Genomic DNA, 26,781 nt, shown 5'->3' on the forward strand with positions numbered 1-26,781 from the left:
TCCATTCCACTCTTTACAACTTGAGTTTCCGGTAACAAAAAAGAAATAGTCTCTGAGCATGCAAGGAGTCACGTCTGTGCTGGTTCACAGGCGGCTTGAGTTCCAGCAGCTTTCCCGCAGGCGGTGATGGTCTTGCTCTCTCTCGCGCGCGCTCCTTCCAAGCTCCCACCGGGCACTAGGGCCAACCGCGACCACCGGCGAGAAGGGCACCCTGGAAGGAGGCTGCTGGGGCCACAGGAGCTCCTCTCCCTTCCTCTGTGCTCCAGGGGGAGAAGAGGCACATCCACGTGGCCATTGCTCTCGCTGCTGTGTCCACTGAGACAGGAGGTCACTCGCTTGGAGAGGGAGGGGTTCTGTGTTGTTGGAGGAGGACTTGGAGCAAACTCCGCCCTCTGAGGTTGGGAAATGAGCAATTGTGTGTATGAGAGAGAGTGCGTGCATATGGTCTATGACTTACAAGAAAGGAAGAGGCTCAGCGAGAGAGCAGAACCCGACAGAACGAGGATGCTCGGTTGGGTGGTAGCGGATGGGGAGCCGCGGGGCTTTCTGAGCCGACAGCCGAGGATGCCTCTCCGTGGACGAAGGATGTTCTGGGGCTGTGCAGGGATGCTCCTCTGCCTGGCCGGGTTGCTCCTGCCTCAGAGCGCCGCCTCGCCCTGCCTGGAGCAGTGCAGGTGCTACATGAACACCTTGTTCTGCCAGGAGCCCAACACCATCCAGAACTTGGCGCAGCTGCGGGGCTTGGAGAACTTCACAGAAATGTGAGTGTTGCCCGGGGGCGGCTGCCTGTGGGTAGGTATGATGGGAACGGGATGGGTGGGCTTCTGCAACTCCTGCCTAGCTCCTCCATGAGTTCCTAGTAGAAGGGCACAGCCGAAGTTGGGGTGCCTTTGCCTCCAGAGAATTTGGACCTCTGACTGACACATTTCTTGCAAAGCAAGCTGGGGGAAAACATCTCTAGGATCACAGGGAGCCGGTAGAGGTTTAAGGGATCTTCCTAAAAGTGAGAGAATGCAAATCTAGCATCTAAGTTGTGTCTTATTTTTTAAAAATCAGAGATGTACACACACACCCTAAATAAACGTCTATACAATATGGTTGGGGGCAAGTGTATGCACATCTTGACCCACTGCACGCTCTTACAGCACAAGATGAGTTTGAATAAGCCTCTACCCAATGATGACCCCCCAATGTGAAATCTTTAAGGGGTGGAGAACCCAGAACCAAAATGCCACCAAAGAACAGCACTATTTAGGAAGGCGCTCACCCTGGGTAGGCGCCTCCACTGAGCACTTCCTTGAATGGAAATAGAACCGGCATGAACAGTAATTTTCTGTTACATCTTCTGAATAGCATTATCTTAACATCAAAGAATAGGTTTAAGCTTTTTATTATTGGACCAAATCGCAACTCCTGCTGGAAAAAGCGAATGCAGCGTACTTGGAATTGGGATTGCGGGGGGGGGGGGGGGCGACTTAAAGTGATCTGTCCCTTTGCGCAAACAGGTGCGCTCTCTCCTCTCCTACCATCTTCGCAGGCGTCTCCCTCCCTCCAAGCACACACGCACCTTTCTTCGCCTAAACCAGGGGTCTGCAACCTTTAAGACAAAAAGAGCCACTTGGACCCGTTTCTGAAGAAAAAAAACAACTGGGAGCCACAAAACCATTGCGACATTTAAAACAAATATATCTCCGGAGCCGCGATCTGATAGCGGGTGGGAAGGTGACGTCGGGACGGTGCATGACTAACGCACGCACTGCCCCCATGTGACGTCACAGCCAGTACAGCGCCCGCCACAGTGGGAGGTGTCAGGGCGCACAATGCGCCTCCTCCCCTCACTAATATCCGCCCTGGAGCCGCGGCAAAGGTGTAAAAGAGCCACATGCGGCTCCGGAGCCGCGGGTTGCAGACCCCTGGCCTATACAACATGCACGTCCTTGTATGGGATAATGGGGGCGGGGCGGGGCGGCTCCACTTTCCCCCGTCGCGAAGAAACCCCTGCGGGTGCAATGCCCACCCTTAAAGGCACGGGATGCTCATTCCGACATGGTAGCAAAACTCAGGAGAGGCTCGTAATACGCAGACAGAAACTGAGAAAGCTGAATTGGGGCAAGTGGGACAGTGAGCAGAGTACTAGGGGCAGAGAGAGGCTATTGCGTGCGTGCGTGCCTGCCTGGTGCTGCCCTCTCTGCCGAGGTGCCTCTTCTCCTGCCTTGTTTTTCCCTGCTCCGGAGGCTAGGACTCGAACCAATGGATTCAAGTTACAGGAAGGAGATTCCGACTAAACATCAGGACGAACTTTCTGATGGGAAGAGTTGTTCGACAGTGGACTTCCTCGAAGGTGTTAGAAGTTTTTAAACAGAGGTCGAAAGGCCATCTGTCATGGATGCTTTAGCTGAGATTCCTGCATTGCAGGGGTTGGACTAGATGACCCTCGGGGTCCCTTCTAACTTTGCGATTCTAGGAATTTATTATTCTGGCCAAGTGAGGAGCAGCTTCGACCTGCTCGCTGCGGCCCTCGGACTATGGCTGCGTCTCCTTCGGCCAGGAGCTCTCCAGAGCAGCTCAGAGGTGGACCGGCAGCCCTGCAGTCGGAGGATGTCAGCGAGCCTTTCCAAGCCACTTCTTTACAATGAGACTTGGATCGGGACTGCTACGGATACTTAACCCTGGCTGCGCTTCTGTCCGTCATAAACCGGCCCCAAGAGGGACCTGCGGTTAAGCCCAGCTAGGTGCGAGCCGGACAGAGGCAGGCAGAGCCGGCCTGGCTTCTTCGCTGGGGGAGGGCGGCCGGCCAGCGGCCGAGGGACGGACAGAGGCGGCGGGAGAAGCCGCAGTCTCCAAATACTCTGGGGTTCCTGAGCAAAGGGCAGTGATAGGCTGGACGAGCGGTAGGAAGGTAAAGGGTAGGAAGCAGCAGGACATGGCAACGGCTGCTGGGGAGGAGGGAGGCATGCCTAGTGGCTGTAGCTGTGCAACATCTGTAGCTTAATCTGTAGTTTAGCTGTGCAACATCCAGGATCCACTACCGCCCAAGCACATTTCTTCCCTAGCCAATATTACTTCACAGTGTGATAAGTAATATTGCTCAATGAAATGCGCTGCTCTTTTGCTCCTCCTGGTCCCAGTCGTCGTACTGGGAGCCCGTCTGGGCCTCAAGGCTGCCGATCCTTTTCCTAGAGACTCCCTGGCTGATGCCAGCTCAGGTCCAGGAACTAGCCTGGCTGCTCACGATGTGTTTGCGGGCAACTCTGACTCCCCTGAGGAGTGTTGCCCCCACCTCGCCCTTTGTTGCCGGGATTGGAAAGTGCGTCAGCCCTGCCTGTTGCGAGAGAGAGAGAGAGAGAGAGAGAGAGAGAGAGAGAGGCTGTTTCCTGGAAAAACCACCCAGGGAAGGATGCTAGAGGAGTCCCCATTCCTCTCGCCTTCATCCCAGCTTGGCATCCAACCCTCTCCCTCTGTGAACTGTTTTAATGCTGGCATGGCCAAGATGGTAGCCTAACGGTGTCTCAGTTAGTCCAAGAGTGCAAGGGGGGTGGGGCTGCTCAGTTTAATGGGGTTGTGAAAGAGGCAGTGTCGGCAATGGGCATAGTTAAGGATGGCGCTTACAGTCCAACAGGCAGAACAAACACCATGCTATCTATCTGTGGTGCAGTGATTCTGGTTATCCCATGCCCAGTCATGGCTCCAGAAGGAGAGAACACAAAGCAAGCTGGAAAGGCACAACCAAAACAATCTCTGGGCTGGAGCACTTTCTGCACAGAGGAAGGCTGGGGTGGGGGTGTTGCAGTTTAGAGAAAAGACTAATTAACAGGTGGCTTCACCTTGTTTGACAATTGTACTAGGTAGAATAAATTCTTCACACACCCATAAGAACCTATGGAAGTCCCTCATACAAGATGTGGCAACAGCCAAAGACTTAGTACACATTTCAAATGCATCCCATAAATTCCAGAGGGATATCAGAGATGGCCCCTCAATGCATCCTCTGAGTCCAGAGACAGTCTGCCTCTGATTTGCAGGTGCCTGGGACAAAGAGGAGGCAGATGAATTGGCTGCTAGAAGGACCTTTGTAAGACAGGCCCAACACCTTTGTGGGGGCAGAATAGCACAGAAATAAGAAATCACAATTCCTGTTTATTACAAACTTCATTCCACCTTTTAATTGTAGCTATTTCTTTACTCCTTTTTGTACCAGACGAAGGCCTTTCTGTTCTCCCAGGTCTTTCAAATAACTCAGGAGATGTGATCCCATTTTTAATTTGATGGATGCACTAAATGGTTTGGATGTGTTGCTGTAGATTTTCTACCTCTCGCTTTAAAATGTTGTTTGGATTTTAATTGTTTTTACTTATAAGTGTCCTCCCCTGAGAATGTCAATTTATCAGGCAGCATAAAAATGTCATGAATACATTTCCCAAAAGTACATTCTCAGTTTTTGCCCAAGCTGACCACAGAGCTTTCAGGCTACCCAACACACCAGTTTTTTTGAACTATCTTAGAAACTCTGAACCCCCACTCCCCAAGTATTTGTGCTGTCTTTGTCAAAGGGAAGGTATGGAGTGGAGGGTGAGAAGAATAGGGCCCTCACCCCTGCCTTTTTCAATTATTATTATTATTATTATTATTATTATTATTATTATTAAAAATGTGTATACTGCCCTTCATCCAAAGATGATAGGGCAGTCCACAGCATAAAGATACTAAATGAGAACACAAAATACATAATAAAACATAAACAAAAACAAACCAATAACCCCTCTCCCTCCCACAAAAACATTTAAAAGGTCACAGAATGTTAATCAGTCCAAGGCCTGGGAAGAAGAAGAAGAAGAATTTATATGGTTAAAGAGAAACATTTTCACCTGGCACCTAAAGATATGTAATGAAGGTGCCAGGCAAGCCTCCATGGGGAGAACATTCCACAAAATGGGGAGCCATTGCAGAAAAGGCCCATTCTCACGTTGCCACCCACCTCTTGCAGAGGTAGCACATGAAGAAGGGCCTCAGATGATGAGCTCAGGGTCTGAGTAGATTCATATCAAGAGAAGGGATCTTGACCCGATGAGCAACCTAGTTGCTGAATTCTGCACTTGTTGAAGCTTCTGAACTATCTTAAGTGGTAGCCTTATGTGTAATACACTGCAGAATAATCTAACCTAGAGGTTACCAGAGCATAAGACAACAGATGTTAGGCACAGCCGAAGCTGATGGAAGGCACTCCACACCACCAAGTGACAGCAAAGGATCCAGGAGGAGACACTGGCAGAGGAAGAGGAGTGTGGGGGGAGTGCACCACCCCCGGAACCCGTGCGATCCCTGTGGGGTTCCTTCTACTCAGAAAAGTAAAATTATTTCAATGGAAAGCACTCTGGGTAAATGAATGTGCAGAGAACTGCAGCTTTGGCGTGAGTTATATTCAAACAAATTCAAAGCTTTACTTGGAAACTGCTCTTATTGGAACACCCTCAAGGATTTTAAAAGACGACACCTCAATAGCTTTTGTCATGTTTTCCCTTAGGTTAGATTTTATTCTTTATAATGAAAGAGCTGAAAACTGTTTAATGTATGATTTCAGCAGACTGGAAATCTGTGTGCATTAATATTTGTGCTTTCTAGGGAAAGCCACCTGAGAAAAGTTAATCATTATCATGCTGATTTTAGAACTGGAGGTTGTAACCATGCCCGCTGTCCAGTTTAACTTGTATAGGTATTCTGTTCACCCTTAAATTGGCGAATTTTGCACACCACCTTAATGGACATATGGGGAGCTCACCTACATGCACACCTGAAGAACACTAGAAAATTCAGCCTCTTGTAGGGCTGTGGCCAGCCAGCCCAACTCCTTTCTAGGTGCAGCAACACAAAGACTTATTTGCAGGAGCGAGGAAGGGAGTGTGCGAGTGTGTGATCTGCATCTGACTTGGCTGTTCAGGGGTGTAGAGATCCCCCTGCTCTGATGCTGCAGCCCCTGAGGCCTCCTTGTCAGAGACTTTGCTAATAGCTTTTCTCCATCTTCTGTGCTATAAATGGAGGGCAGCTGATGGGCCATTACAATCTTCTCTCCAAGGGTCCATCAATTATCCCCCACTGGCTGTGGCTGGGAGAAACATTCCTGGAAGATCTATGGAGGAGAGACGCCAGCTGCAGGCTGGGCAAATGTGGGCGATGCCACTCCCATTCACAGGCGGGAGATGACTAGTCATGCCAGTGACCATTAGTCACATGTGGCACCAGAAGCAGAACATGATTTAAAGAGGCTTAGAAATAGTTTGCCTTTTCTCTTAGAAATCCCTGCCCACTTGAAGGTGCTGTGAAGGGTGCTCTGGGATTTTTCTGCTGCCCCCTATTCCTTAAGCAACTTCAAGTTCTCTAATATGCTTGAATAAGTTAGACTAGAAACCACTTTCTATCCAGGGAAGCTCAAAGAGTGTGTTGTGGCCTAAACTGCATCCAAGCAGCCACTGGGACCACTTTTGGGTTGGTCACCAGTGAATCAGCTTTTGTTGTTGTTGTTGCTGTTTCTATTACTGAATTATTACTATTATTATTATTATTATTATTATTATTATTATATTTCATCATTTCTATACTGCTTTATATTTTTAAGAAAAATCTCAAAGCGGTTTACAGCATATTAAACATCAACAAAACAATGCAGAATCAAACAAGAAAGTAAAATATAAATTACACAGTCAAAGCAACACAATTAACAGGAGACTAAAATACCATCTCAAAGATTTCAAAATAAAACATTACAAAGGAAGTCAACTACAGAATACATATTTAACACAAAACAAAAACAAAATCTGAAACATTTCAAATATAAAATGCACATTTAAAACAGCATAATTAACAAGAGAATAAAATATTATAAGCATGACACAGCTGTTTGGCAAGCACAAAAAGATAGGGCAAAAGAATCCAATAATTAGGATTTGTTGTCAGGCATAGAGATGTCCCTCCAGTCTCCCAGGGGCCTCTTGAGTAGAGCTGGGTGAGTCTGGGCCCGTCCCCTTGGCCAGGTAGAAAGGGTCTTGCAGAGAGCAATAAAATGTTTTTAGAATCATTGGATTATTTGGATTGTTGTTAGCCGCCCTGAGCCCAGCTTCAGCTGGGGAGGGCGGGATATAAATAAAATTTATTATTTATTTATTATTATTTATTATTATTATTCACACCTCACAGCCTGATCAGAAAAGGTGCAAGTGAGAAAGTGTGGACTGCTCCTCCCATCCCCAAATGGGAATAATGATCATCGCACTAACAGCGAGAGATGCAAGGGCAGCTCTGTGGAACAGACTTATCTGAATAAGCAAACATAGCAGATCTCTATCCACTTCTCTTGTAAGATTCTGGGTGCGATTCAGCAATGTGCGAGGGAAACTGTCAGGCCACATCCTGTGGGCTTCCATTAGGCAACTGCAGCATCTGTTGCAGCAGGCCTGTCCATCCCAGGGCATTGCCAAAGCCCCACTGGGCTTCTTTTGACCCAATACTCGTGGGATGTTTTCTGGAGAGACTGCAGTGGAGGTTGACCTGGGTGCGAGTGAAATCCCTCAAGGGGCATCCTCTGCTCTGTTGCGGTTCCCAGCCAGGGAATAATGATCATCGCACTAACAGCGAGAGATGCAAGGGCAGCTCTGTGGAACAGACTTATCTGAATAAGCAAACATAGCAGATCTCTATCCACTTCTCTTGTAAGATTCTGGGTGCGATTCAGCAATGTGCGAGGGAAACTGTCAGGCCACATCCTGTGGGCTTCCACTGGGCAACTGCAGCATCTGTTGCAGCAGGCCTGTCCATCCCAGGGCATTGCCAAAGCCCCACTGGGCTTCTTTTGACCCAATACTCGTGGGATACGTGCAAATGTGTATGTGAATCCGGTCTTGGGTGTTTGATTTTCGTTGTTGTGTATACTGTGTATATACGGACAATGACAATAAATTTATCTAAGGATCTAAGGATCTAAGGATCTAAGGATGTTTTCTGGAGAGACTGCAGTGGAGGTTGACCTGGGTGCGAGTGAAATCCCTCAAGGGGCATCCTCTGCTCTGTTGCGGTTCCCAGCCTGTCTGTCACAACAGAGCCAAGGGGTCCGTGTCTGCCCCCCCACCAACCAGAAAGAATGTTTATTCAGACTTTTTATTAGGCAAGCACTTAACCATGGCACAGCATGAATATGGCTTGACAGGCTCCTCTCCTTCACAGAGTCATTGAGAACCAGATTACTCTGACAAACTTGACTCAGGATGACATGAAGAATCCTCGAGAGCTGAAGAACCTGTGAGTCCCTTGGCTGCTTGGTGTTCCAGTTGGGGGGTCTGTGAGGAGGCCAAGGAGGCGGCTGGAAGTGTGTGGTTGGGGAGGGTTTTCCTTTGGGCAGAGAGAGTGAGGCGCTTCTGCCACAGCAGAGAGTATGTAGCTTTGCTTTTGCTTCCCTTCCAGCTCCTGGTCTGCTTCCACCCCACCTCCTTCTGCACCTCCCCCATTTCAGGCAGCTTTGGAGGAAGGGGAAGGAAATGCTTTCCCCCCACCCCCCAATGCTGAGCAAACAGGAGGAGCCCTGGCGCAGGTGCCCCAGATTCAGGGCAGGTGCCTAAGCCTGAGGGTCCATGAGGTCTCCCTGAAGCTCAGGTGGGCTTCAGAGGTGCTTCACTGGAGGCACCTGTTTCTTGGGAATGATGTCAGGGCCGGGTTGCAGAGAGGAGAGAGTGAACAGCCTCACCCTGCCCCATATTCCTACCTGTCTTGGGAAATTTCCTCCCATTGCTGAGGATGAAAATTCCTCTAGTGTCATTTTCTAAGGTGAGGGCAGAGAGCCCCATGGAAGAGCCTCACCCCCCCACCCCCCCACAGCACCGTCTGCCCTCTTGCCAGCCCCCCTGACATGGCAAGGACTCTACTATGGCTTCAGGAGCCCCACTGTCAGGAACACTCTCCACTCCACCCGCCTGCGACTGGCCTGCCTCCATCCTGTGCTCCATCCTGCTGAGGCCAGGGACATTTGGCCATTGCCTCTCCTGAGGTGGCACTGCCTTCCTGGGCCCAGACAGGCATGGAGGTACAGAAGTGTTGCTGCTGCAGCAAAAACAGGCCACTGCAACGGAGACTTTGGGTTTCGTGGGGTGGCGGCTTCCTGGCCAGCTGCGCTCCGACTGACTTTGCTCATTTGTTGCAGAACCATTTCAAAGACGCAGCTGCAGTTCATTGCACCAGACACCTTCAGAGGCAGCCTGAACCTGACGCATGTGTAAGTACCTGGCTCCTCAGCCACAAGCACTTCCCAAGTCCACACCTTTGCATTGCCCAGTGCAGGGCAGACTGTGCCTTTTCGTGGGGAGGACAGGACTGCTTGGGCTCCTCTGCCCTGGGCCTCCATTTCCCCCTCGGGCGGCAAAGGAGCAGCCACCACCAAACTCTTGGGGTTGTTTCTGGGAATTTCAGCCACCTACCTTGTGGTTCCCCTTCCACTCCCAATTTCCTTGCTTGGAACGTCAGTTGGGGCGGGGCCATGCGAGCTCCTGTTCTTCAGGCTCGGTACTGGAGACTTGCTTAGCAAGTTGTTCTTTTTTGGGATTGTGGTGACATGGATGGAGGCAGCAGGAAACTGCTGGGCAGATGAACTTTGCTATGGTGGAGGTGAAGAAGGGAAGGCAGCCCATCGCCAGGGCTCCCCTCTCAAGAACCTGACTGTCTTCTGCTCCCACTCAGGGTCTCCAGTCGTATCTCCTCCCCCTCCTGTGAGGCTTGCAGGAAGTCCCTCCCTCAAATGCAAAGCTCTCTCCCCTCTCCAGCACCTTCCGAGGCGAGGCGCTTCTTTGCCCCAGTAGAGATGGAGGGCAGGTTGATCAGGGGAAAGTCACCAAGAGCGGGCCCCTGGCCCCTGAGGGCCCTTTGCCCCATGTGGCCTCCCAGTCTGGTTTGGGCAAATGCTTGACAGGCAGGCTGAGCCATGGCCAGTCAATAGGCAGGGTGGACCCTGGCTATAGCCAGTTTGCCGAAGCAGGTGTCAGCTCTGTCTTTGTGGTGAGGGGCTGCCCCACATATAAGGGATGCAGTGGGACAAAGTGTGGCCACCCCACCCCTCATCCAAGAACAGCCCCCTCCCCAAACAAGCTGTTTCTCTCCCACAGACCATGGACATGGAGTGGATGGAGACCCCAGCCTCCTCCTCCCTGACTGCCCCCACCTCCAGCTTTCCTCTCCCTGCCCTCCCCGGCATGTTCGTTGCAGCCCTGGGCTGGGAGGACACTGTTTATCATAGTTAGTGTTAATGTCCCTGTACAACACGGGGATATTGATTTGCTCCCATGCAGCTCATGGCCAGTGGCTGGCAGCCCACCCCACCCCACCCCCCAACTTCCTGCCCAGATCCTCTATGGGGCTCAGAGGAACATTGTTGGCCCTGGGAGATCAGCTGGGGTGGGAGGGGGGCTGAAACTGGCTTCCTGCTCTTTGGGGTTTCCTTGTTAAGATCCTGGCTGAAATGATGGCCATCAGCCAGGAGGGCTTTAGCAGGGGACTGGACAAATTCATGGAGAAGAAAAAGCTCCCTAGGGCTACTAGTCACAATGGCCATGCTCTGCCTCCACAGTCAGAGGCAGCAAATGCTTCTGAATCCCAGTTGCTGGAACCCGCAGAGGGGAGTGTTTGCGTTGCAATCGGGTCCTGCTTGGAGGCTTCTGGCTGGCCACTGTGAGGACAGGAGGCTGGAATAGATGGGCTCTCTTGGCCTGATCCAGTAGGGAGCCTGCAAGGCTCTAAAGAGAGGGGGGCGTTGCTCCCAGGCATCCAAGGTTCAGACCGGGCCTGTTTCCCAGGTTCTCTCAGCAACACAATCACTGCAGCAGAGAGAGAGCTGGCCTGCAGTTAACAATTCTTCTGGTGGCGGTACCTGGGTCAGTTTCAGCCAGGAGACCCTGCACCTGTTTAACTTCTGCCTGTCGTACACTAGCAGAGACAGGCAGTGGCCCATCCCAAGGCAAACAAGGCTTCTCTTTCTCTCTGTCCCCGTGCAGGAACCTGGCCTACAACCAGCTGCGCTTCCTGTCCTGGAGGCTCTTCCACCACCTCCATCTCCAGGAGCTGTAAGTCTCCTCCCATTGGCCCCTTCTGGACAGGGCATTTGGGAGAGCTGTGGTGCTTCAGGGCCAAACCCCTTTCCCACATGCACTCCTGCTAGTGCTACTGAGGTTTTGGGGTCTTTTTCAAGGGGGAAGAGGGGGCAGCTCTGCTGATTTCTTCATAGGAAGCATCAGGAGGGAAGCGAGAGACTGTGCTCTGGTGCTTTGCAAGCATCCTGACCTCAAGGTTTCAAGGGCTTAAACACCCTTGTGGCCACTTGAATCATGTTGCTGGAGAGAAACTGAGGCACCCTCCCCTGGTAGTCCCTGTGGTCAGTGGTGGCTGGGTGGCCAGCTGAAAAGATGCAATGTTGGGTGGACTCCTGCTCCTTTGGTGGAAAGGAGAATTTCAGCTGGTGTAAAATGCCTGACAAACTCCTTTTTTGCAGGGGATTGCAGTTCCTTCCAAATTTACAATTCTATGATTCCTACACCTGCAGAAGGAAGTGCCCTCCCTCCTGCTGCTCCCCCCCCCCATCCATGGGCTGCAGCTGTGAATCTCTCCAGGCCAAGTCATCCGCCAGCTCCCTCCTGGTGGTGCCCTTGCTTTCTTCTGGCTTCATTAATTTGGAATAATGACCCCAAGTTCTGTCCTGTCCCAAGACGCAGTTCTAAAGATCCACTTCATGTTAAGAGGAGAGGGGAGAGGAAGCTGACTTTTGTCCTCCTATTTCTGGCTAGGACAAAACAGCTCTTGCAACAGGGCCAGGGGGCACTCATGCCGTGTTTTTAAACCTCCCCAAAGGGCTAGAAACTGGTGGGGTCTTTTTGTTTTTTTAATGAGGAAACCGATGCTCTTGGGATGGCCACACCTCCTCTTCAAAGTTTTCTGCAGGGTTTGGTAGAGCTTGTCATTCAGAGTTTAGGGCCACTGCCTGAGTCTGCACTGCCCGTGACCTCCCCCCTTTCTTCCCCCCCACCCACAGGGTGCTGATCGGGAACCCTCTCCAGTGCACCTGCCGCCTCCGGTGGCTGCAGGTGTGGCAGGAGAGCAGGGAGGCCGAGTCCTTGGGCAACCAGTCCCTTCACTGTGTGGCAGAGGGCGAGAAGGTGATCCCTGTGGCTAACATGACCATTGCAGGCTGTGGTGAGTGAGTAAGGAGCTGTGTGGGGCCTCTCTGCCATCTCCCATGGCCCCTGTTTTGTGCCACATCTGGGGGCCCATCTGAGCCACCAGGCAGCTGGGGCAGGATGTTGCTGGCCAGAGCCTGCCTTCAGCCACCTCTGCTCTGTCCCTTCTCTTGGGGCAGAATTCCCGAGGGTCTGGATTGAGTACAACCAGGAGCCCTTGGGAGAGGGAGAGAGCGTCACCCTGACATGCAACTTCACTGGAGAGCCACGGCCAGATGTGCGCTGGTTGCTGCCGAACATCTGGATGGACCTTCCTCCCCGCATCACCCAGGCAAGTACCAACCTGGATGGGCAAGTGGCCTTGTCCCCAGAGGCCACCATGTGGAATTGGGGCTAAACAGGCAAAGTCCAGTCCATGACTGTCTGACCTCCTCTAGGAAGCTGATTATCCCTCAGTTACTCCAAGCTTTATAGCAGGGCTTGGAGGGCGGGTAGTGTGTGACCAGCCTTTCTCTATCCAACTTCATTGGTTCAGCCACATGTTCAATGTCAGCATCTCATCTGTCCATGCAGAAGTCTGAGTCTGAACTCCAGCTGCAGATCTGGAACGTCTCTTCTGACTTCAACCTCCAGAATATCACCTGCCAGGCAGAGAATGAAGCTGGACTTGCAGAGGATGTGGCCCAGCTGAATGTGACGTGTAAGAGAGTTCATCTGTCTCCTGCAGCCTTCTTGGTCTTTTCCCTCTGGGAGGGGCCTCCCTCCCAGGCTGAGTGGGTGTCCAGCACCAGCTGCCCTTCCAGGGGAGGGGGCTGGTGGCTCTAGGGCCATTTCTAGGGTGCATCCAGCCAGCCTGGAGAAGGGCCTGCTGGTCGGAGGGCCCCTTTGAGACTCAAAGGGCTATTTCTGGCTGCTGGGGTCTGACAGAGAATCGGCTCCTAGGGCAGGGTACGTGTGGCTACCTTGAAACATGCAGCAGAATGAGGTGCCGCTCTTTTTTTCAGGCTAAGTCTCGGAGGGGAGTGACTTTTTAAAATGTTCCCCTACATGAAAAGCTCTTTGCAATTGGAGAAAGCAGACATAAGAATGATATGGGGCTCTTGCAGGGAGCTTCATGCAAATGAGAGGTCAAAATAAATAAATGATATGGCCTGGGACACACACACACACAGTATAACAATCCTTTAAAAAAAAAAATCAAGAACGAAACAGAAATACAAAACATAAAATGTCACTGGGCTGATCCCATAATTCTGCCTTAACTCTTCATCCAGCAGTTAGATCTGGGTTTAAGGGGCTTCCAGGTGGGAGGGATCCTGCTCATACAGACACAAAAATATTGCCAGCATCCAAAGTTCTATCCCCCTCCATCCCCCTTCAATCCAATATGTGCTGTTGCTGTGGCTTCCAATCCCCATGCACGAGGCCTGGTTGACCCATTTGCAATATTAAGCCCCCTGCCTGGAAGCCCCTCCCCACGGGGTCCCAGGAGAGGAGATGGGCACAGTGGCTGCTCCCACCTCAAAGGCTCTGGCTCTCTCCCCCCCCCCCCCGCTGTCTCCCCAGTTCCTGCCGTGATTGTTGAGGTGGGCACCGTCCTGCGGCAGTTCCACAAGGACTGCATCCCCTTCATTGTGAACGGCAACCCCACGCCCCACATCTGGTGGCAGCTGGACGGCAAAGCCCTGCCTGAGAATGACTTCATGGACACTGTCTTCTTCCCCGAGAAGAACACCACAAAGGTCCATGGGTGCCTGAACTTCGACAACCCCACGCACGTCTCCAATGGCAACTACACACTGCTGGTGCACAACGAGCTGGGCAACGACTCCTGCACCACCTACCAGCACTTCATGGACCCCCCTGGGGTGGGCATTCGTCCAGAGGATCCCATTCCTGGTACGGGGCTCTCTCCTGTGAGGTGACCCCAAAGCTTGCCTTAAAACCAGAGGAGGAGGTGGAAGGGCCTGCCGTGCTGCTGAAGTCGGCTCCTGGCTGCTGCACTGGCTTTGGAGAAAAGATCCCTCTTTTGGTCTGGATGGGGGAAATGGGGCAGGAACGCCCATGGCGGGCATGGGGCTCAGCCACACCAGCTCCCTCACTCATCAACTGTGCTTGTGGGTCACCAAAGGGTGGGGTGTCTCCAACTGTGGCCTCCAGAGGCTAACTGAGGTCTCCCTCCTCTTATTTCTTTTTTACTGCTGCCTTAGTCTCCCTATCACCAGTGGGTAAGTATTTGGGAAGAATGTGCAGGTCCCTTTGCAACAGGGCTGGGGGGAGAAGGGGGCCACAGAACACCCTAGATGGGGGTGGGGGGAGGACACCTACCTCAGCATGAGAAATGAGCCACTGAGCTGCAGCTTTGGAGTTCAGGAGCGGCAAAACTGTCTTTGTGCCTTGTCTCGTCCATCTTAGCCAGGGGGCATCTGTGCCAGGAAAGGCAGACCCCAAGGAGGCCCCTGACAGATGTGGGGCCATCTGGGTTGCATCCTGGAGGCTTCCAAGTGAAGTCTCCCTCTCCTGCTTCTTCTTTTGCCCCCAGGAAAAGGTGACATGAACAGCACTGAGCGTGGAGGGCCAGTGGAGACTCCTGAGGATCACACCGTTGGGGTGAGGCCTGGGGACCAGCTGTGTGGGGCGAGTGAGCACAGGTCTGGGCTTACATAAGTGATGGTGGAGCCATGGCTACAGAGCGGCCCGTCCAGCTTTGCCGGTTGGGCACATGGATCTCACCCAGGGCTTCATATGAGCCAAGCAGGCCAGGCGGGGAAATGCGCTGATGTTAAAGGAAGGCATGCCTTTGAGCATGTGCAAAGTGACAACAAAGCAGGCCACAGGCAGGAGTTCCTGGACACAGGACGGAAATTGCCCGGCTCTGGTGTGCTGTCAGCTCTGCCTGCTCCTTTGGGCCTTGAGGCCGGACGGCCACTGAAGGGCTTTTTTGCAGCTCCTCACATCTGACCCACTGGCAGGGAGAGGGCTGCTCGTGCACCCGGTTTCCTGCACCTGGTTGGCCACTGTGGTTGGATGGACCCTTTGGCTTTTCTGGGGTACTGATGGTTCCCTTGTTCCTCCTCCAGATCTCAGTGGCCGTGGTCCTGGCAGTCTGTGCCTGCCTCTTCCTCTCCATCATGCTGATCATCCTCAACAAGTGTGGGCAGCACTCCAAGTTCGGAATTAACCGTAAGCCCCCCTCAGCCCTTCTCCTGCTCGGCCTCTGAGGTGTAGGTGCCTCCCTCCTCTCCACCCCCTTTGCCAGCTGCTAACGGGACCAAGGGTCTTGCTCAGCACCCAAACAAAAGGCTTCCATTGTGCCAGTGGAGCCAGGAGGACAGGGACAGTTCTCCTTCCTCTGCATGACCTGCCTGCCTGTGGCACCTGTGGCTGGGTGTCAGGAGGGCTCACAGTGGGGAAGGGACCCAGAGGAAGCTCTAGGGAGCCGTATTGTAAGCACAGGGCTAGCCCCTGCTTTCCTCTGGTGCTTTTGGGAAGCCCATGAGAAATGCTTGAAGAGACAGAAGCCCCCTCCCTCCCTCTGCTTATTGTCCTGCAACTGGAGCTCAAAAGATAGACTATCTCTGAAGCTGGAGGTTCCATTGAGCTATTGTGGCTAAATAGATACTAATCAGAGCCCTGACCTTTGTTATACCAACACCTGGTCTTTGGAAGGACAGGGGGAAGCAGGAGCAACCAAATCCCGGGGCGGGTGGGTGTTCCCCCACCACTTTCCATGAGAAGCTGTGCTTCTCCCCACCCCCAACTTTGGCCTCTCTGAGATTTCATTGTGGACCTTTCCCAACCACACAGTCTGCAGTGGCTACCTCCACCCTTCCTTGGCCACCTAAATTATTGTGCTGCGGGGAGCAAGGGAGCTGCACCCCGCTTGGGGAATGGAAGGTGGTGGAGGCTGAGCTGGTTCCCTCCATCTCCTCCCCCATTTCATTAGCCTTCCTCTCCCTCCCCCTTCAGGCAGGCATCAGCTGCTAATTCACTGCTGGAATTGATTCAGGCTGTAAATGGGTTTGATCTGCCTGGATCACCCCCAGGGGGGCAGGAATGGCAGAAGGGAGGGGTGGGGGCAGAGAAGCAGACACTTGTTGTTGTGCAGCCAGATGTCACAGCAGCAGCAGCAGCAGCAGCAGCAGGGGCAGAGCTCAGAGCCCCCGCCCAGTTGGACTGGCTACCTGCCGGCCTTGGATGGCGGAGGCTGGGTGGATGGGCCTGTGTGCACTGAACTGAGGGTGGGCTGCAAGACCAGCCTCTTCATTGTGCCCCCACCCCCACCGCAGTGCCCCCAGACGGAGAGGGCTGCATTCAAATCACCGGGGTTTGTGTGAGTTTCTGGGTGCTGGTGAAGTGAGCACTGGCTGAAAGAGATACAGATCTAAGGGAAATGTGGCAAAAATCAAACGGTGTTGGGTGGGTGGAAGGTTCATTGACAGAATTCCAGCCTGTGGGGAAAGATGCTCAGCAGTAAGGCTTCCCATGATGATGGCTGCCTGCTCTGACCTCCAGCCTCACAGAGGGAACATCTGCTGGTCGCTGGGGCGGGCGTGGGCAGTGTTTGAAATTAGCCAGGTGCCAGGCGCATTTTGCAACTGGCAACTGGCCTTTTGTGACTGGGTGGAGATGCCCAGCATCTCCAGCTGCCTGGTTGCAGTCAGCGGGTCTGCCGGGCACAGCAGCAGCAAAAGACATAGCAGACCCTCTGATTCACCTGGCAGCACAACACAACACAACACAACACAACACAACACAACACAACACAACACAACACAACACAACACAACACATAGTTTTTGCTGCCGTACTGCCAGGTGTTTGGCAGGGTAGAGCAGTAGCAAAAGACACATACGGTATTTGGCTGCCATGCTCCTCTGCAGACCCCCTGATTCATCCTCAGCATCTTTATTTTTTGCTGCAGGGCTGCCTGGTCTGGTGGTGTGACAGGAAAAAAAGAAAAAAGGCACCTAGACATTTTGTTTTGATGCCCACAACTTAGGTCTCACGAGTCACATGGATCCTAGCATTCCTACCCCAGTTTCTAACACTGGCCATGGGGGGCAGCTTACAAGTGGGGAGAGCTGACAGAGAGTCAGATGCCAGAGAGGCCTGCAGGGTCTTTCTAGGAAGAAAGGCTGGAACTCCATGGTAGGTCCCGAGCTCAATCCCTGCTGGCTTCCCTGCTTGCTGTGGGTCATTGTTGAGAATGCAGAGCAGGATGGAGCCCAGTGGCTTCCTATTGCTCCTTTCTGTGGGGTGGATCTGGTCCCCTATACTGGAAGAGGAGGCTGCCTCTTTGCACATGCCATTTGGCTGACTCTTAGGTTGACTCTCCGCCTTTGGAGCCCCCCCCCCCCCAATCCCTGCCAACTCCCCAGCCACCAGCCCTATAGATCTCGAGTCCCTTTCTCTCCCCACCTCCCCCCACTCCTGCCAGGCTCCTGCAGCCAGGCATCCTTGCCCTGACGTTGATGAAGATGCATGGGGGGGAAGGCTTGCTGGTTATGGACCCTCTCACGGTAATTACTGGAGGCTTAAACGCTCCGGTTACTGCTCCCTTGCCAATGCCTCCCACTCAGAGCAGCGAAGGGAGGGAGGGGGGAGTAGGAGGGGCTCCTGCTCCTTTTGCCGCCTTGCCTTGAGCATTTCGTGGGCCCGCAGAAGCTGACTACCATCAGGCTAAAAGCATCCAGGAGGCCCACCTGCCCAGCAGCCCAGGAGGCAGGGTTTGCAGGGAGCTTTCCTTGTGTGAAGGTCCCCCCCCCCCATGTGCCTTGGTCCCTGGCCTAGGGCTGGAGGGCAGAGGGAGAGGCCTCACTGGTTCCCCCAGGGGGATTTGCTGGGCAAGGTGAGCTCTATCCCAGCACGGATTCCACAGGGAAGACAACTTTCTGCCTGACCTCAGTTGTTACTCTAAAATTTATTGTGCAACACATGAGCCCCACCCCCCATCCTCCACAAGGGAATTTATGGGCATGCCAAAAGCTTTTTTGATTTTGCTTCTTCTGTGGCACTTGGGATGGTGGGATAAAACTCTGTGTGCGCATAGCATTTTTCAGCACAGGAGACCTTCCTCCCCAGGTAGGCATGCTCATTGTTTTTCCAGGCAGAGACCTGAGGTTTTGAACACCCCACTCCATCTGGCCTGCCCTGGGGCGGAAGGTCCCTGTGTCAGAGTCTCATGGCTTCCATCTCACAGGGTCAGCTGTGTTGGCGCAAGAGGATGACCTGGCCATATCCCTGCAGTTCATGAACTGGGGCAGCAGCCCCCTTTCCTCTGCGGAGAGCAAGCTGGACGCCCTCAAGACCAACTTCATTGAGAACCCCCAGTACTTCTGCAATGCCTGTGAGTGCCTGGATTGCCCCATGGATGGAGCAATTCTTCTGCGGGGGTGGGGCCTTTGTGTGGGTATTTCAATGCATAGGCAGATTTTGCTGGAAATGGGTGCGCCAGTGTGGCAAAGGAGCCTGTCTAGGATAGGGGAGGGGGCTGCAATGTAAGCCCAGCGGGAGCTGCGTATATACCCCCAAAGTCCCACTGCAAAGGGATTTAGCCGGTGGAACAAATAGCAGGGCATCCTCATGCCCCCCCCACTTGACCCTTTAGATGGCGGGCAGCCCTGTCTGCTCTGTCATCCTCTCCTGTGCCAGTATCTGAGAGCCAGGCCATGGGGCAGGTTAGCCAAGGTGGGATCCTCAGGAGCTCTGCATACCCCATGAGAGTTTCTCTCGGCCTCCCACTTTGGACTCAGAGCTCCCTTTCTCCTCTGCACAGGTGTCCACCACATCAAGCGCAGGGACATCGTCCTGAAGTGGGAGCTGGGAGAGGGAGCCTTTGGCAAAGTCTTCCTGGCTGAGTGCTACAACCTCAGCTCTGTTCAGGAGAAGATGCTGGTGGCTGTCAAGGTGAGCCGAATGGACCCCTGGGCCCCTCCTCGGAGAGGCAAGGGTGGCAGTTCTCCCTAAATTCAGGGCAGGTTTTCCAAAGTGTTTGTCCATTTGCCATGAACTTCAAGCTGGGGTTCCCACCAGCTAAATTGTTCAGGCCTGTGCATCTCTGCCTCGAGAGTGAGATGGTTGAGTCCCCCACTCCCTCCGGCACTGTGCCCTTCCTGCCCTTGCGGCACAGCCTCCTCTTGCTGCTGCTCCTGTAATGAACCCAGCTCACCTTCCTTCCCCAGACCCTGAAGGAAGCCACAGAGAACGCCCGCCTAGACTTCCAGCGTGAAGCAGAGCTGCTGACAGTCCTGCAGCACGAGCACATCGTCAAGTTCTACGGGGTCTGCACCGACGGGGAGCCCCTCGTCATGGTCTTTGAGTATATGAAGCACGGAGACCTCAACCGCTTCCTCAGGTTGGCTGACTGCAGGGAGGGAACACTGGGCTGGCAAGGCCAGAGGGAGGGGGCCAGACCCTGCTGGACGTGGTGGCAGCTTCTGTGTTCTTGTTTCATTTTATAAGAATAAGAATAATTTATTACTTATACCCCGTCCATCTGGCTGGGTTTCCCCAGCCATTTTGTTTATAGCACAAGTTTCCAATGCCCATCAGCAATACTTCTTACTTTCTTTTTGGCAGCATACAATTTAGGAACAAAACAAACCCATAAAATGTAAGAAGGCAACATGAGCCCAAACTCAAAGATTGTTTAAAACAACATTGAAATGGAGCCACTAGCTCCTGATGTCTAAAAGCCATTAGGATGTGTCTTTAAAACCAGGAAGACTGGGAAATGAGAAAGTTTTTCATCCGGCATAAGAAAGACCACAATGTGGGCCCCTCATGGTGGGGCAGGGGCAGTCGATAACTGGCACCACACTGAGTAGGCGCTCCCTACAGGAGCCCCCTGCCTCCCCTCTTGGGGGCGTGTCTCTGCAGATGGTCTTATGGACCAGGCAGGTCTATGGAAGAAGAGACTGGCCCACTTAGACTAGCACCAACATTTTGAGATGGGCCCAGAAATAGGCTGGAATGCAGTGCAAATGCCAAAGCACAAGTGCAACAGGGTGATATATTGGTGCCCTTTTTGAGACCTGGCCATTTTTCAGCATCCCGTAGAGTGTCAGGCCAGAGTGTCCTGGACATGCCAGCTCTTTCTGCCCCTCTCTCTTGGTTCAGCACAAAAGGAGCCTTAGGCTGAGGGAGGGAGAGAAGCTGCCCAGGCGCCTGGGCTGCAATACACCCCAGGCATGGGCATTAGATGCAAGCACACAGGATCGCATCCGGCCAAGTCCTGCTCACTGCAGGCCTAGAAATCAACAGGCTGAAGTTATCCGCAGCCACTGATTTCAATGTGTTTGCTCAGTGTAGGACCCTGGAGGCAACCAGGGCTGGTCCACCCATGAGATGAGGGCAGCAGGATCCACAGCGGCACCAGATCCCAATGTGGATCTTTATTGCCCCGTTGTTCCTGATGTAGATATTCCCGCACTCCTTCCCTGGCATGGAGGGAGATGCCATCTGGTGGTTTGCCTCAGGTGCCAAAATGTCTTGGGCCGTCCCCAGCAGCAACAACCCAGTGTCTCTCTCTTGCACAAGTGCGCACACTCCCTCACAGTCCAGGGTCAAGTGTCCATGGATGAGCCAAGAGCATAGATAACCCACAGACCTTGCCCCCCAGCTGGTGAGCCAGAAGTTGCCTGAGCTTTGCAGCGGCTGCCCCAAGGATGCTGGACGCGCAGTCCACCTTTCCCACTTTTCCTCCAAGGGCACCTTGCTCAGAGACTGGCACCTGCTTGGTGTGCACCTGGACTGGGCAGAGGCGCCTTTTCCGCCTCCTCCCAGACGCCCCTGCAAAAGAGACTTTCCTTCCCTCTTCCTTTTGTTGTTGTTGTTGTTGTTGTTGCACTGAAATGTCCCAGCCTGATCCTCTTCTCAGAGCCACCCCCACCTCCCCGAATGCCGCCTCCCGCTCCCCCTCCCCCACTCCATTACTGCAGCAGCAGCTTAGACGTCCCCCTCCCCCAGCTAATGCAATCTTCCCTTGCAATATTGATTAGATTAGCTGTCTGAGAGGCTCAAATTGAGGGGGATTGGCCATCAGCTGGAATAAGCAGAGTCTCTTTCGATTGGCCCCCCAGGTATTGCCAATAGACAGGAGCTGCCAACGGCCCCGATTAGCATCCCCAGGACAGGCTCAGAGACGCACGGATGGGGCGCTTATGGTTATGAGACTTGGCATTAATGGCTGCGCTTTACGGGAGACCTGGGCTCCTTGCCGCAGCCACTTCACCTGCCATTGTCTGCAAGGCTTAGCGTCAAGTGAGGAAAGGGCAAGACCACATTGGGGCGTGGGGATCAACCCTCTTTAGGGGAACCCTGCCCTCCACCTTCATGCCGGGCCCCTGGTGGGCTTCCCGGGGGGGGGGTGGCTCCTGGCTGGCTAGTGGCTGGGGAACAAGAGCTGGGAGAGGGGCCCCTTTTGGTCTGGTCTCCTCCTCCCCAGGGCGAGCGTGACCCTCCTGGCACACAGGGGAACCCATTTGCCATCCTCTTGCCCACCCGTTCTCTCCAGGGTCACCAAGCGCCCATTTGCACAGGCAGCAGTTGCAGCCACACGCTGGAGAGTAAGGCGCTTAACGGAAATGCTGGCAACTTCACCTGACGGCCTTTGGTCACTTCAGACATGTAGCCCACAAGCCAGGAAACTAAACTGAGGTTCACTTTTAGTGCTGTACAACCAAATCTGCATTGAGGAATGAACTGTGTGCATGCCCCATGTCCAAGCAGCCACTAAGGTTGTACCCAGTGTGGGTGTGGGTGTGATCCACTGCCTTGGCATTTGACCCTCCTTCCCTGCAGGTCCCACGGACCTGATGCCAAGATCCTGGACAATGGGAACGGACAGTCCTTTGGCCAGCTGAACCTTGGCCAGATGCTGCAGGTGGCCACTCAGATCGCCTCTGGGATGGTCTACTTGGCCTCCCTGCACTTTGTCCACCGGGACCTGGCAACGCGGAACTGCCTGGTGGGCCACAACCTGGTGGTGAAGATTGGGGACTTTGGCATGTCCAGGGACATCTACAGCACCGACTACTACCGGGTAAGTGCGGAAGGGCCAGGCACCCTCCCTCTGCAGCCTTTGCCAGAGTCTCCTCTGCCAGGCAGGGGCCTTTCCATTCCAGATCCTGTCGCTTTGTCTTCCTCCTCCTCTGACTTGCATCCTTGGCTTCCACTCTGCCAATCCCTCCCTTCCATCCCCTCTTCTCTTAGGAGGCCCCTGCAGAGAGGCTGTTTCTCTGCCTGAGGTCTCCCCAGCAGCAGCAGCAGCGTCAGTGGGGTCATGGCTCATCCACTCTGGCGAAGATAGTGAAGGCCAAAGCTCGCCAGCAGGAAACACACACACAGTTTTCTTCCTGGCTGGCTCAAGTTGGTCCCCTCCCAGGGGCTCCCAGGGGCTCCTGACCACTTTTCCCTCAAGGGCTCTGAAGGGATTCACCTCCCTGACAGGCTGGGAGTCCAAAGGGGCCACTCCCAATTATCTTTTTCCCTTTTAGCTTCTGCCCTGGACCCCTATTCATTTTTAATGGGGCCTACAATGGAAAAAACCTTGGAGCACTTAGCCGGTGGAAAGATGGGAGGCCTGGCAGGCAGGGAGGGGAGCTGCCATTAAACGGTTAATTAAAAGCGGGGTGGAGTGGGGGGAGAAGAGCAGTTGTGGGGAAAGTCTGAGCAGGAAGCAGACTGGAAAGTTCCTGGCTTCCCAGTGCCTGGAGAAGCCAAGTAGCAAAGGCTTCCCCTTAAGTGCTCTTACAGGAACTCTCCGAAGTCGGGACTGAGTGTTTGAGGCGGGACCTCTCCGCAAAGGCCGGGCCCAGTACGGACTCCTGGCTGCAAGGGAGGGAGGGTTCTCCACCATCCATTTGCAAGGAAGTGGGGAGGCTCTTCCAGCAGGCGAGGTCCATGGTGGACCTAGAAGAGGATCTCTCTCCTTTGGCTATCCAGAAAGAGCTGCCTGCCTGGAAGTAGCCAGCCCAACGGTTCAGCAGAGTGAGACAACTACCTAGCTCAAGCAGCTGGCTCTGGCAACCCCTCCTTGGCTGCTGCTCCTCTTTAGCCCCCCACCCCAGCCATTGCCTTCTGTGGATGGGGGCTATGTGTGCCTCACAGCCTGCCCTGCCCCATCTCCCACAAGCTAGACGGCTGCCTCAGGCACAGCGGAAGATGCTACGCTGCTGCTACCGTTCCTGGAGATCAGGCTCACCTGCCTGTCCAGCCAATTTCTGGATGCAGAATAGGGGAGGGGGTGGCCATCTTGTCCTTTGCTCAGGTAGCCCAGTGGCTTGGCCTGGCCCTTCAAGAGAGCTGACAGTTGGCATTGCTCACAAACTGCACCTGGCGGATGATGGCCTGCCTGCTTTCTGCTCCAGACTTTTGCTAAGATACAACGGATTGGATGGGGTGGGGTGGGGGCTCACTTGTGCCTTCCTCACAGTCCCAGTTCCTCCTCTTTGTCCTCATCATCCCCCTTTCATTTTCTCCCTCCTGCTGACCCTCTGCCAATTTTGCCTCCTGCACAGGTTGGGGGCCGGACAATGCTGCCCATCCGCTGGATGCCCCCAGAGAGCATCCTGTACCGGAAATTCACAACAGAGAGTGACATCTGGAGCTTCGGGGTGGTCCTCTGGGAGATTTTCACCTATGGGAAGCAGCCCTGGTACCAACTCTCCAACACAGAGGTAAAGGGTGGGGCGGAGGAAGAGTCATGCAGGCAGAGAGAGCCGTGTGTGTGTGTGTGTGTGTGTGTGTGTGTATGTGTGTGTGTGTAGAGCTAGCCTCATCTTTTCAAAGATGCTTTTCAAGGACAGAGGTGTTGGATGGATTTAGATGAGTAGGAGAGGATATTTTATTTAGTAATTATCCTCCCTTACTTGTGTGCAAATGCAAATATCTATTTCAGCAGAGTTAAACATCACCATCTGTATGTAGCTTATCTCTAGAAGCTATTAGGACAAGGTTGCATAACCTTCTAGAACAATTATGATATCCAAGCATGCTTTTGGCAGACTTGGATTATCTTCTCTCTGTTTTATGTTTCCCTTTTAACAAAGAAATCACTCCCAGATGGTTTAGCAAACAAGAAAAATACAAAATTTACTCACATCAAATGCCAGGATTCAACAGATACAGTGATAAAAATTAGGCAGACAATAATCCTTGAATCCATAGTCCAGTTCAAAAGGAAGACTGGTGTCTGGAGGAGAGCAAAATGCAGCTAGGAAAAAGTGTACAGTATAGGGAACCATGGTCTTTTTCCCACCACCAGCTTTGCAGTTATGACATCATAGAGTCCCCTCTATACAGGTTCTGAAACTCCGTAGTGCCATTGCCCTGTTTGTGACTGTCTAGCAATCATGCATTTGTGATTTCAGCTGCACCCCCTCCCATAAGAGGGAGGGAGGAATCTGTGTCTCCTCCCTGCCAGCCCTGTGAGCCACCTCTGAAATCTGAGGAAGCCAAAACACAGCACGCAGGTCAGGCTAGGAAGACCCACAGATTAATTCAGGTCCAGAGGATTTCAAGCATATTGGTAAACCTGGAAGCCTTTTAGGAGAGCTAACAGCCCACCTCCCACCCACCCCAACCGTCCAGGGCCTTCTCACTTGGGCACCCAGTTTAAGTTCCAACGGCCTTCAGTGGGGCATCCTAATTTGCCCATCTGTGGGCATTGGCTGAGCAAGCTGAGAAGTTCCTTTCATTTTGGACAGGAAGAAACGGAGGCAGAGCCCAGCCAGAGCAGAGAAGGCAGTCATGTCTCTCTCAGGGGCAAGGGCCTGAGTTTCACCCTCCATTTCTCCCCCTTCTCCTCCCCCCACCCCAGGCTATTGAATGCATCACCCAGGGGCGTGAGCTGGAGAGACCCCGGACATGCCCCTCGGAGGTCTACGACATCATGCAGAGCTGCTGGCAGAGAGAGCCGCAGCAGCGGCAGAGCATGAAGGACATCCACAGCCAGCTGCAGACCCTGGTCAAGGCGCCCCCTGTCTACCTGGATGTCCTCAGCTAAGGCTGGGGCGGGGCAGGAGGAGCGTGAAGGAGGGAGAGGTGGGCAGGCGGGTGCCAGCTTCTCTGCACCTCCCCAGTGCCCACCAAGAGTTGCACGCCATGAACCCTGGAGACCCCGCTGCCATGGCTGGCTACTGGATGGTGCTGGTGAAAGCGCTCCCCGTGTCTCCCCCCGCCCAGCACCTCTATACCTGGCAGAGGAGCAAAAGGCAAGGCAGCAGATTCCCCATCCACTAAAAGGGCCTCTTCCTTTGGGGGGTCCCTAAAATGCCTGCAGAAGCCAAGAGGTGGAGCTGCATTTTCCTCTGGAGGCTGATGCCCCTTTCAGGCTTTTGCTCTGGTACTGGACAGACAACAAGATGCCCAATTTGAAGGATGGGCACATGGGAGGTGCCAGCTCCCCCTCTGTGTTGGGAGAAGGAGGATGGCTCAGCGTCTGGTGTCTCCTGGGACTGGACCTCCCAACCGCTTCCCTCCCTCGACTCACACCAGGATGACAAAGGGGGGGACTGTATATATTCTACAACATGTTGGGGTTGGGATGGGGGAAGAAACTGTTGCCGCTGCTGCTAAGAAATAGCTTATTTATTGTCCTAAGCGTTAGATTTTCATTATAAAAATAGCTTCTGCAGGGGGTGGGGGAGGGGGGAAAGTGGGGGCCCCTGGGATTTAAAAAGCTTCATGAAGTGGGGTGTGTTTCCTGAGATGTGGGGGGCAGAGGAGTGGCTTCCCAATTAGGGGGTAGGAAGGCCAAGTCTCTTGCTTGATACTGAATTCTGAACCATCTGGGGCTGAAGCCAGAAGCAGGGAGCCGACTCTTCTCAAGTGGGGCTCTTGGAGGTCCCAGGCCTCAGTTGGGGGGCTGCTTCTCTGCAGATGGAAGGTGGTCTCCCTGCAGGTGAGCCGCTAAAGAGAGGCAGGCAGAGGAGGAGACGGAAAATGGAGAGCCGAGGAGGGCCTCATCCATCCAGGGTGTGAGCGACTCTGGGGAGCAAGCCTGAGGCCCAGCCTGCCATTTCACTCCCCAGAGACACAATGCAAGACAATTGCTTCCTTGTGTCAATGGGGGGGGCTTGCCCTAACCCCTCCCCCAGCTAACCAGATTTCAGTCTGGATTCGTGCCAGAGGGGTCTCTCTGACACCCCTTTGCCGCTGACCTCAGTCCTGCCAGGGCTTTGATTTGGCCCATGGGTCTCTTCTGGGAGAGCCATGCCCACCTGGCCCCAGGTGATTGACCATGGGAGGTTGGCACTTGGGGACCCAGCCTGCTTCATGGTTTCACTGGGCAGCATCCATCCCCCTAGGGTGCCAGTGGCCTTTCCCCTCGACTGGACCCCTCCCCACTCAGCCCGGCTTGTGCAAGTCCACCACAGGCTGTGGCCCTTCGTCTGTGGGCAGGGGAGCCTCTCCCTCTCGGAAGGCTGCCTGTCACATTCTGAAGCAGATGCTGAGAATATACTGTGCTGAATAATGAAATAAAGTCTCCTCTCTGACTGACTCAAATTCCTCGGGCCAGATGTGTCTTTCTTCTGAGTTGCTCGCTATGCTTCCTCGGCCGCTGGCCTGCGCATCTCCA

At 53.6% G+C, this 26,781-nt stretch overlaps 1 protein-coding gene across 2 annotated transcripts; it reads left to right on the forward strand.

Moving 5' to 3' along the window:
- Positions 1-216: 216 nt before the first annotated feature.
- On the forward strand, positions 217-25,845 carry NTRK1 (neurotrophic receptor tyrosine kinase 1). 2 transcript variants are annotated; one of them, XM_079957506.1, is made up of 16 exons: positions 217-761; positions 8,212-8,286; positions 9,182-9,253; positions 11,022-11,090; positions 12,053-12,213; positions 12,377-12,528; positions 12,771-12,897; positions 13,764-14,096; positions 14,740-14,807; positions 15,278-15,380; positions 18,400-18,546; positions 18,976-19,106; positions 19,382-19,554; positions 22,002-22,242; positions 23,720-23,878; positions 25,021-25,845. In XM_079957506.1, the coding sequence occupies exons 1-16, from the start codon at positions 406-408 to the stop codon at positions 25,204-25,206; spliced, it is 2,553 nt and encodes an 850-aa protein (XP_079813632.1). In that variant the 5' UTR covers positions 217-405; the 3' UTR covers positions 25,207-25,845. The 2 variants fall into 2 exon arrangements, with proteins under 2 accessions (XP_079813632.1, XP_079813633.1); XM_079957507.1 differs by lacking the exon at positions 217-761 and adding an exon at positions 7,636-7,700.
- Positions 25,846-26,781: the final 936 nt, after the last annotated feature.

This window comes from Podarcis cretensis (genome assembly GCF_951804945.1).
Source record: "Podarcis cretensis genome assembly, chromosome: 16".
Lineage (NCBI taxonomy): Eukaryota > Metazoa > Chordata > Lepidosauria > Squamata > Lacertidae > Podarcis > Podarcis cretensis.

What these genes read in the sequence shown, in the direction of transcription:
- NTRK1 (XM_079957506.1), top strand. Translation starts at nt 406, where the DNA reads ATGAGCAATTGTGTGTATGAGAGAGAGTGCGTGCATATGGTCTATGAC. An exon ending in CACCTCCATCTCCAGGAGCT is followed by an intron (nt 11,091 to 12,052) that starts GTAAGTCTCCTC and finishes CCCCACCCACAG; the next exon opens with GGTGCTGATCGGGAACCCTC. An exon ending in CTCCAAGTTCGGAATTAACC is followed by an intron (nt 15,381 to 18,399) that starts GTAAGCCCCCCT and finishes TCCATCTCACAG; the next exon opens with GGTCAGCTGTGTTGGCGCAA.